This window comes from Diadema setosum, chromosome 9 (genome assembly GCF_964275005.1).
Source record: "Diadema setosum chromosome 9, eeDiaSeto1, whole genome shotgun sequence".
NCBI lineage: Eukaryota > Metazoa > Echinodermata > Echinoidea > Diadematoida > Diadematidae > Diadema > Diadema setosum.
The window spans coordinates 13341902-13353348 of record NC_092693.1 but is presented as its reverse complement, the minus strand read 5'-3'; the positions used below and the strand labels follow the sequence as shown (position 1 = coordinate 13353348).

At 38.9% G+C, this 11447-nt stretch overlaps 1 protein-coding gene across 1 annotated transcript; it reads left to right on the top strand.

The window, feature by feature from the left end:
* Nucleotides 1-4640: 4640 nt before the first annotated feature.
* LOC140232961 (exosome complex component RRP41-like) lies at nucleotides 4641-9900 on the top strand. Its single transcript, XM_072313072.1, has 3 exons — nucleotides 4641-4864; nucleotides 7618-7824; nucleotides 8857-9900. The coding sequence occupies exons 1-3, from the start codon at nucleotides 4694-4696 to the stop codon at nucleotides 9220-9222; spliced, it is 744 nt and encodes a 247-aa protein (XP_072169173.1). The 5' UTR covers nucleotides 4641-4693; the 3' UTR covers nucleotides 9223-9900.
* The last annotated feature ends 1547 nt before the right edge of the window (nucleotides 9901-11447 follow it).

The window sequence follows — 11447 nt, the reverse complement described above, 5'->3', positions numbered from 1 at the left end:
GGAGAAAGAGAGAACTGAAGAGAGAGAGAGAGAGGGGGGGGGGGGGGGGAGTGATAAGAAACCTTCCGATACTAATCTTGCCAGATCAACTCGTCGAACATACATACATACAGTCATGTCCATAATTTGGGGAAGCATATTCCTGCAAATTAATTCTTGTGTCCAGGGCCCCATTTCATAAAAAAGTTGATATGATAGCAACTCTTGCTGGAATGACAATTGTCTTAGTAACGACAAGAATCCAGCTTCCTGATTGGCTGTTGCTATTGGAAGTTGTCATTCCACCAAGAGTTGCCATCCTGGGGCCCAGGTGTCATGTTTTTCCATAAACTGATTGACAAATATTGCCTTTACAAGAGAAAGCAATTATTTTGAGAGGTTTGTTGTGATTTGTAATCTAATTTTCCTCATTTTTCGCACATTGTTCCAGAGTTAACATGGACATTTACCGTAGATGACATTATATAACTATGTCCTATCATTAAGCCATGTTACATGCTTGTCCACAAGTGTCCACTTTACAGTAATTTTCAATTTTGTGATAGGAAAACTGTCATGCTTTCGGGTTTGCTGCTCTCTTTCTTCGGTGTTTATTCAGAGGCAGTTGTGTCTGAAAAGGCACCTCAGCAAAATAACACCGCGATGAGGGAAATGGTTCTTTTGTCAGTGTCGATGCACGATGTCACAATCGTCATTATCCAAGCACATGAACATACATGCACAATAATCAGGTGGCGGCGGTGATGATGGGATCAAAGAAAGACCTTCGTTACTAGTCTATGTGTAGTAGGTCCATGACATGATTAAGCACTTAATTGTTTCAACCTACCTAACAAATCAGCAACAAATCAACAAATCACACCGGTTCTGTAATGTATTCGGATTTTATGCATGCTTTGCTCTCAAAAGTAGCTCTTAACGTACCACAAAGCTTGCCGGAGACTTGCCCTATACCAAGCAACGTCTAGTGAATTTCTGCCTGGGAGGGAGCAGGTGAATTAAATGCTTCGTTACTGGGCTGTATAGGAAAAGAAACATCCATAAATTGTGAAACCTTCCAAAAACGGTCTGTTTCATTAGATTTTCCATTTCGTAGCCCAAACTGCGTGTGTCAGATAAACCCCTGCAATGTGGAATGTCATGCAAAATCAATGCTCGCTATTTCTCGGTTGCTATGTGAGGCACTCCGGTGAAAAGAATAAAAGAGCACGAAGCACAACGTGTAGGCCTATTCGGTTTGGGTGCTGTTTTATGGTAATTTCTAACTGGGGGCTTCAAGTATGTCTAACAAAAGATAATCTATGCACTGACATATAGCAAAGCACCCGGCTCATTACGGAAACAATTGAAAGTGTTTTTGACCTTCTTTGGAAGCCCCCAGTTACGCCCTCCATAAGTTACAGTGCTCTGAAGTGGGATTACAAGTGCCATAGTATGTGCGGCGGCTTGCCTGCTATGGGAGTGCTAACATCGCTATACACTCTGTATTCCGAGTATAGTTAAACAGAAGCAGGGGCGGCGCAGCCGTGGGGGCCGTGGGGCCGTGGGGGCTCGGGCCCCCACACTTTTTGTGCCATACAAAGGAATACATAAGGTGTCATCACTTTGGGCCCCCACACTTTTTTCAACCCGGAAGTACGTAAGAGGCACTACAATGGGAGGGGAGAGAATGAGCTGAGGACCTTTGTTTTTGTTTTTGTTTTGTTTTTTTGCTTGTCAGCTGAAGAAACCCGGAAGTGGACGGGTAGAGATGAGGACCTTTTTTTTTTTTTTTTTTTTTGCTTGTTAGCTCATGAAACCCGGAAGTGGGCCCCCACACTTTTGAAAACAGTGCGCCGGCCCTGAGAAGAGTAAAGCTAAACAAGCAGATATTGGCAGAAGTTACATCCAGAAATTAAAGAATGAAAAGGTCATGATTGTTGAAATCTATTGCATTTTCAAAAACTGCAATGGCCTTCACAAACACATTACTTTATGTGACGAGGATATTATCATTGCATCAAAATTGGTATCTGACTTGTTTGCTCATAAAAAATCTATTGATAGTGTTTGTTCATAATTATTATATTCACAAACAATATTGTAAATCCGTCTCCTTTACTCTTATACAAAGTCATCACTGCAGAAAGAGAACAACTCTAGAGAGAAAAAAAGGTGAAGTGGTCTTCCCCCCCCCCCCGTCCAATAGACCGTTTCAATGTATTACAATTACAATTACAATAGATGTTTCTTTTCCTATAGCAATACTATAGTAACGAAGCATTTCACTCACCTGCTCCCTCCTATTAAAGTTAATAGTAGGAAGGAATTCACTTAGTTGTTGATAGGTAGGGCAAGCCTCCGGCAAGTTTTGTGGTTGTGAACAAAGCACGCATAAAATCTCCATACAGAACCGGTCTATTCACATGAGCAAAGAAATCAAAAACATCGAAGTTTTCTGAACGATGCCCGAGAGGAATATCTCATGTGATTTGTAGGCCTAGCTATCATGGTTGTTCATTGGGACTATGATGGGAAATCTCTCTATCACTTCTGGTTCTAAAAGATTTTTTTTTAAACAATCCCTAAGATAAGGGTTTTTGCCCCCCCCCCCACCCCCACCCCCACCCCCCGGGACTCGGTGCCCCTTCTAACAAAAGGAGTTTCTATAATACCCAAAGAGATACTAAATAACTGCCACGTTTGGTCAAAATCTGTCATATCCTAGGGCTTTTAAGAAGGAGCTGAAAATGTGAAAGTTTTTCCCCATCTCCCAAGCCCGGCCGGCCGGCTTGTGCCGAAAGGGTGGGTTGGGTGGTGGCGCGTCGCGTTAATGGGAACACCACCCTTCGTCCAAATTTGGTGTACACATCAATAAACAAGCCCCCCCCCCCCCCCCCCCAAAAAAAAAAAAAAAAAAAAAGCCCAGTTGGTCATATAGACGAAACGATGATTGGACCAAATGGTACCTGATTAGACCAGGAGGCTGGCTATTAGACCAAATGACAATAAGATCAATGGTTATTAGACTAAATGGGTGTAGACTAAATGATGATAGACAGAGGGCTAGACCAACTGGGCAATGGACCAAAATTAATGATGTGTACACCAAATTTATATTGGACAAATTTGGTTTAATTTTAGACCATTTGACGATTAGACGAAATGGAATTAGACCAACTCATAATAGACCAAATCGGTATTTGATGATAAATGAATTTATATCGTTACGAATCTAGTACGTCCTTATCCTTTCCTCGGGCCGGCCATCTTTTCAAGCAATGCTTATAATGGCGGCCCTCTGCATAATCGTTTCTTAACTATAAATGCTATTCTTATCACTGCTGCATAGACATGCATATTGTATATTATATTTCTTTCATATCGTTGTTTATGCAAGTCAAAAGACTGTGTTAAATTTATTTTATATGTTTCCTACATGTTCATGATTATGTACTTATATGTATCGTGGTTTATGCAAGTCAAACGACTCTGCATTGAATTTACTTTGTATACTTCCTGCATCTTCATGATTATGTAACTTATGTATATTGATTTGCAGAAAATAAAGTATCTATCAAACAAAAAACAAACAAAATATAAATTGGTGTTAGACCAAAAATAGACCAAATGGCTATTATTGACTGTAGACCAAATAGTAATTAAACCAAATAACAATTAGACCAAACAGTAATATAAGTGATTATTGGACAAAATGATCACTATAGACCAACTGGTTATTAGACCAACTGATATTAAACAGTCTATTAGACCAACTGGCTGTAGACCAAGTGGTAATAGAGTGTAAACCGATCCGGACGATAGCCTCTTTAAAATGGTTGTTTGAAGGTTAGATATAAATTCAAAACTCGTCTTTTAATATTACATGAGAAAAAGTACCAACGCACCCTTTCGGCGAAACCGGGGGGGGGGGGGGGGGGTTGGGGGGTTGCACGCCCCCCCCCCCCTCCCCCCCCCCCAAAAAAAAAATAAATAAATAAAAATAAAAAAAAATAAAAAAATCTGGGGACCATTTTTTTTTTGTCTTATCTTTTTTTTTAACTTGTAATTTTATTTTTTTCTATTTATGGCAATGACCTCTATACCAAAAATAGTGGTGTTTTAGATGCAAGAAAACGCCATTTTCACACACAGATTTTCAAAAATTCTCCCTACCTTTGAGTATCCCCTCTTCCACCATAAATGCATAGCAAACTTGAATCTACATCTATACAGTAGCACTGTATTTAACTCTCACTAGTTAGATAAGATCTTTTAACAATCCGATATGTTGGGCCCCTTGCCCTCCCCTCTCCCACCCCGTGGGTTTGGTGCCCTTTTGAATAAATAATGAGATTATTTTACCCTATTAGGGATGCTATACCTGTCACGGGGTGAAAATAAATCATAGGGTTGTCGAGAAGGAGCTGAAAATTTGAGAGTTTTGCCCCCCCCCCCCCCCCCCCCCCCACCCTTCCCTGGATCTGGACATGGACCTACATCTGGACAATGCTGTCTGTCTTTTTGGGGTCAGCGGTTTGTGGACTCGCGACCGCTACCGCCAAATGAGGGCGCATGAGAGAGAATACATTTTGCGAAGCATGCATGCATGCAGCGTGTTTACCTCGGTAATGGTAAAGCACTATTTGGGCACCCGTTTACCCACCGAACCTCCCTGGTGTAAGTAAGTGATCGCACGGGCAAGAAAAGTAATATGGCCGGGCTTGAACTGCTCTCCGATGAGGGTTTCCGGCTAGATGGGCGCCGACCATCCGAATTGAGGAAGATCCGATGTCGACTAGGAGTTTTTGACAAGGCAGATGGGTCTGCTTACATGGAACAAGGAAATACTAAGGTCCTTGCTACCGTTTATGGACCACATGAGGTATGCAGCTATTTAATTGGCTTCAGTCCCATACGCTTTAATTCATGTTGCTGTAATTACCTCCGCCAAGGGAGGAGGTTATGTTTGGTTTTTTGTTAGTTTGTCCGTGTGCAAAATAACTCAAACAGAAGTTAACGGATTTGGATGAAACTTGCAGGAAAGGTTTAGAAATAGAATGCTACAAGTATTAAACGATTAAACTGTGGTAGTGATCCGAGAATTTTGGGGAATTTATGAAGGATTTTTGATATTTTGGCAGGTAGGGTCAATGAACTTGGGAGTTCAGCTCAGGTTGTGCGTTTTTGAGGTTTTCATGCGCACACTAAAGTGCGTGCTCTAGTTTATGCTGGGGCGAGGCGCCGCGCATCTGAGGGTTTATGACGTATTAACAAAGGCTTTTGGGAAATCTGGCGATTTTTCAGTGGGGCGGGAAATCACTGATCTAAACTAATAAAGAGCAAGATGAAAGTAGCTGCTTGGCGGAGGTCTGTGCTCTCAGAGTGCTTTTCTAGTTGACAAACTACTTCAGTTTCACTTTCTTGACACAATGGCCCGAATTCACGAAGGTGGTACAAATGAAACCATGGTTTAAACCATGGACAAAAACCATGGAGCGCCAAGTGTCGCATGGAATATTTCGTTACGAAATTGGTCATTTTGTCGACAAAATGACCGTTTCGTTAACGAAATTATCATTTCGTGGACGAAATGTCCATTTAGTTACAAAATGTTGTCATTTCATTACAAAAAATAATTTCATCGATGAAATGACCGATTTCGTAACGAAATTTTCCATGCGACACTTGGCGCTCCATGGTTTTTGTCCATGGTTTAAACCATGGTTTCATTTGTACCACCTTCGTGAATTCGGGCCTATGAGTATGACAGGTCGAAGATCATACAGACGGTACTACTAGTGTCAGTACAGCAGGCTAAACCTTCGATCATACGTTTATACGCTTACGGATCCTGCTGAGCTGAGTCCACTGGTGCCTACATACAAACCAGAATTAGAGAGTCGATTTACTACTATTGCATTAATCTCATAGTCTAACTTAACTGCGACTAGCCCCAACGCGTAGCCCACAGTGCAGTATGACTGTGTATGTTAAGGAGTGCCCCAGGATTAAGCCTAACTATACACAACGCAGTCGCTGTATAAATAAATTTAGCGACACAAAGTCTGGTCAGACTACTCATAGCCATGCATGATTAACAAACTTAGCAATGAAGACATGGAGACAGGCAGGCGATAGTAAAAACTAACAATGTAATATGTTAGAGAGGGAAACAAATTGAAGAAAATTCACAGCTCAATCTTATAATGTTCTTTCACATTATATCTATTCCATGGCCACTGTAGAAAAGCCATCAAATTCTACAAAATCAATCAAATTGCACCAAAATCACTGGAAATAAACACATTGATAAATTATATAGCATATTTCCAGTCACTTAGCGCCTACCCATACGTAAATTTGGGCCAAATCGGTTGTCAGGAAGCGTTGATATCGACTTTGACTTTCATGTTATCACTCATCATAAAATACATATTATATCACTTGAGTCTCTCTCTCTTCACAAGGGATTGCAGTGCACTCTAGCTCTGTCTGCACAATCTGAAACTGATGTTAGCCATCTAAATTTTATGCAACGAATCTTTCAAGTCAAATTGATGGGGAGCTAAAAATCAGTGTACAATGATTATGGCAAGTTTAGAAATGAATGAATTGAGAAATATGTGTGTATGTGTGTGTGTGTGTGTGTGTGTGTGTGTGTGTGTGTGTGTGTGTGTGTTCAAACGTCTGCCTCTGTTTGTCTGTCTGTCTGTCTGTCTGTGTCAATGCATGTGTGTTCGTGTGTGCTGGAGGAACTGCATTTCTCGACCGACTTCTTTCAACTTGTCATAATTTTTTACATTGATTTGAGCTCCCGGTTACTTGAAAGATACACTGCATAATGTTATGGCTAACTTCAGTTTCAGATTGTGCAGGCAGTGTACGTATTGTGATTGCTTGTAAAGAATGAGCTTTTTTGAGCAATGACATGAAAGTGGATGTTGATAATTCTGCTTTCTGGTGACCTATTGTTTGAAATTAATAAGAGTGATAGGAAAAATATGCTAAAAGTATATTCCTGTCATTTTGGTGCAATTTAGGCATGTGGAATTTGAGATACAATGGAGGATACCAAAGTGCATTAGTGCCAGGAAGATGTTTATTGACTGTTGATAGAAACGGGTGAAAACAACTTGTTTGAGGTTCTGGATGATGGGTTTTTGCAGGACACATACTGAAATTGAAACACTTATCAATATGATGTCCTACCAGTACCAGCAGTTGCTGCACCTATGTTTGTACGATATAAACAAAAGGTTTTATATTGAACTGTTCCAACTGCAGATTTAGTACAGTATTGCTTTAACCTAATGCTTGATAGAACTATTAGCTGACACTGTCTTAACATTCATTCATGTTTATTAAAAAGGACTTTTTAGCAGGTTCACATAATGCCCAATGGTAGAAATACTACACTACACATACATTTTTAAGAAACAGGAACATTGCCTTGTGTGGGGTTTCGCTCAAGTATCTGACAACTGAGCTTGACTATCACACTCCACACCCAAACTTGACAATTTCCCACTCATTTTGTATGTATACATGTAGTCTATGTGATTGTAATTGCTGATGGTGATATTACCTTATGATGTCATTGATATCTGTTATAATCATGTGCATCATCTATTCTAGGTACTGGGAGGGAGAAACAAGCCCCAACATGACAAGGTGACCATTAACTGTCAGTACAGCATGGCTACTTTCAGCACAAACGAGCGAAAGAAGCGTCCGGCGGGGGACCGCAAATCCATTGAGATGTCACTGCACCTGCAGAGGACATTTGAGGCCACCATAGAAACACAGCTCTACCCTCGATCACAGATTGACATCTATGTTCAGGTATAAAATCATTGGTTTCTGCCAAATGTTTCTGTGTGTTTTCTCAGTCTAACATACAGCATTTTCATTCTAACATTTATGTTTTCACTGTGAATGGATTAATTTTTTTAAAGGGTGGAATAGTCCCCCCATCCCCCCCCCCCCAAAAAAAAAAGCAGGGGGGGGGGATTTGTCTTGAAGCATTGTCCCAAAAAAGGAACAACTACTCTCAATATGATGTCACATTTCATTTTCGTTTGTTTATAACTTGATATTGGTATGAGATATGTCACTGAATTTATTAGATTGTCTCAAATTTGATATGTCTGAGTTTGTTTGGTGGTAGTAGTTGATGTCAAATTTCATGAATCCCATTTCACAAAGAAATTCAGTTATTGTAGGTAGCAGTATTTTCACTCTCCATGTCAACAGAAATTATCTAAAATTCCCTGCAATGATAAGTTTTTGTCATGCTGCTGTCATCTGAACTGTCATTATATAAAGTTGCTGAGGTATGGTAGAGTGTGTTATGAAGTGTGTCACACAACATATTTCAAGAATATTATAAGTTGTGATGCAAGATATCAGTGAGGGAGAGTTCACTAAGTCATACTTCAGGCTTACTGTCTCCTGTGTTAGAGGTCAAGTTTACTGTGAAGCATTTTGAAGGAATCTTACTGTCCAAGTGCAAAAATTTGATTACTGCCAAAGCACTTATAGAGGCTACAACTGTAGATTACAACATACTTACCAACATTATGCTGTCATTGTGCATAATACTTTACATATATCATGTGTTATGATTAAATGTCCAGAGTTATCATGTTACAGGAAAAATAAAATAAAAAAAATTTTAATTTTTAAAACCTTGCTGATGCTGACTAGGCTGTGGAATTCTTAGTTGTGAGACTTCGAGTCATGGGTAAACTTGGCTAGACATAGATAAGTGGTAACTTATGCTGCATTTCTATGTGCAATACTTGTATCATGTTACTGGTGAGTGCATAGTGGAATATGTACATGAATGGTATTTTCATATGTATGTTCCTGTAGATTCTTCAGGCTGATGGAGGCAATTATTGCGCAAGTGTCAATGCAGCCACGCTGGCCATCATCGATGCGGGCATTCCGATGAAGGACTACGTGTGCGCGTGCTCGTCCAGCTTTGTCAACGACACGCCACTTGCCGACGTGAGCTACCTCGAGGAATCGCAGGGCGGCCCCGTAGTGACTGTCGCCATGCTCCCAAAGTCGGAACAAATCGCGCTCTTCAAGATGGACTCTCCGCTGCACGTTGACCACCTGGAAAAGGTGCTGGACACTGCGAGCAGTGGATGCAAGGACATGTACGCCGTTATGGACAGGGCAGTGCGGGACCACGTCAGCCAGATAGCCAGGAGCATGGAAAGCAGCAGTTGATACTGCAATATTGTCTTTCCCTGTCTGGGGATGGGGCATCAGGTTGTAAGTGCCATCATATTTTGAACAGTTTCTAACAGCTGTCATGTAGCCATTGCTCTTGCAAGACTGTAGCATTGCAATTTCTGCCCTGGAGAATGTGGCTTACGCAAGAAATACATGGACAATGCACTTGAGAACGGTTTGTACATTATAACATGATACAGTGTATTTAGTAAAGGGTTGCAGATTTGCAGCTTATTCATACTTTTGGAGAAAACTAGAAAAATTTTTCAATAGATGTTGATGCGAGTGATCATGTTGAGGTAAATAGCAAGGTGACAAAGTCACTCTCAGATTATGAAAAACACCTTCATAGGAAATGCTGATGTTTTGTATTGATCCCCTGCCTGCACGTATGTGTTTCCAAGTAGCGGCAATAACTTTAAATTCTCAATACAGTAGTTACTGCATATTTTATACAGATCTTTCTGATTCCCTAAATTAGATTAAGATAAGTTTTTGACATCCTTGTCCCTTCTGTTTTACTACTTTTGAAATACTGCAAATTTATCTCTGTAACTTGCAGCATCATTTCCCTGAAAGTGCAAAGTATGAAGAAAATAAATTATGCCAGTACTTACTTAGGTGTGAAATTTTCATGTGACAGCCTCATTTCTTTGGTTTTGTTTGATGTAATAAAATATGGTGTAAATCTACACGGGAACAGGATAATAGATTTTATTACTTGATTACATAATTGCCTGGGAAAGACCTTCAAAATATTGGATGTGGTTAATCCACAGTAGCAGCAGAATTTGTGCCGGCCTCGCTATTTTTGATATTGTGTTTTTATTGTACCACCTACAGTATATTTGGGTTTTCTTTTTTGCTTAACTGTCATCACTATTCTATTTGGTTTTAACCAAATATGTACATGGTTAAACATACTGAAGTACAATGCATATGTGTGTGTGTGTGTGTGTGTGTGTGTGTATATATATATATATATATATATATATATATATATATATATATATATATATATATATATATATATATATATATATATATATATATATATATATATATGTATATATAAGAGTTTGTTTGCAAAAACTGATAAGTCCATATTTGTCAAATGGAGATATTTGCGATTAAAGGTCAAGAAAAATAAAGAGAATAATAAGAAAATTTTTGCTTCTTTTGACCATAACTTCAAAAATATACCTTTATATGTAGTGACCAATATATCATTTAAAAGGTATTATTTTGTACTTTATGACAGAGACCGTACTTCAAAATCTTCAAAAATGGACTTATCAGTTTTTGCAAACAAACTCTTCATATATATATATATATATATATATATATATATATATATATTTACTGTACTTCTAAGCATGTTTGTGTGTGTGTTTTTGTGTGAGGGAGAGAAAGAAAATATGAATACATATGTGTTTAGAGTTCTGGTAGTCTTTTGAACATATGAACAAGATCCAAGATCAACTTGTCTTTGTTGTCATGATTTTCTATCAACATCGGTATAGGATCGCTTTGTTTTTGGATATCTCGGCCATTTTAACACCGATATTAACCAAATAAAGATTGAATTCCTCTTAGAATTTCATAAAGCAGTTTCTCAGTATCGCACAAAAAGTTAAAAGCAGGACTCGGCTTTTAGCTTTTTGCGAGATACGGAGCTACCACTCTATGAAATGGTAAATAGCATACAATTCTAAGAGGAATTGAAAGTCTCTTTGATGAAAATTGGTTTTGAAATGGCTGAGATATCCAAAAACAAAGTAAAACATAGCCATCCTAATACATGTAAAAGGTGAGTTCCATCTTTTATAAGGATTGCTTACTTTTAAATATCTAAGCCATTTCAAAATCAATTTTCATCAAATAAACTTTGAATCTCCTCTTAGAATTATATGTTCTTTCATATTTATATGAAGTTTCTCATTATCTTAAAAAAAAAAAAAAAAAAAAAAAAAAAAAAAAAAAAATCATGATTAAAATCCACTGGAAACCTGAAACCCCATCTCAACCATAACTGTACCAACCATTTCAGAAGAGAAGTGAGAGGGGTGAAAAGTCGAGAAAAGAAAGGTGGGGGGGGGGGGGGGTCCCAGCAACATCGATAGCATATCAGTCTACATTGTATTTGAAATGTCAGTGGAATGCTACATTCGCTGAATCATGTACTTTTGGATAGAAAGTAACTTTTACAGTAATATCCC

Bases quoted from the DNA above. Each gene is read 5' to 3' on its own strand.
- LOC140232961 (XM_072313072.1), top strand. From the start codon at position 4,694: ATGGCCGGGCTTGAACTGCTCTCCGATGAGGGTTTCCGGCTAGATGGG. The intron at 4,865-7,617 runs GTATGCAGCTAT...CATCTATTCTAG, and splicing joins CCGTTTATGGACCACATGAG to GTACTGGGAGGGAGAAACAA. The intron at 7,825-8,856 runs GTATAAAATCAT...ATGTTCCTGTAG, and splicing joins AGATTGACATCTATGTTCAG to ATTCTTCAGGCTGATGGAGG.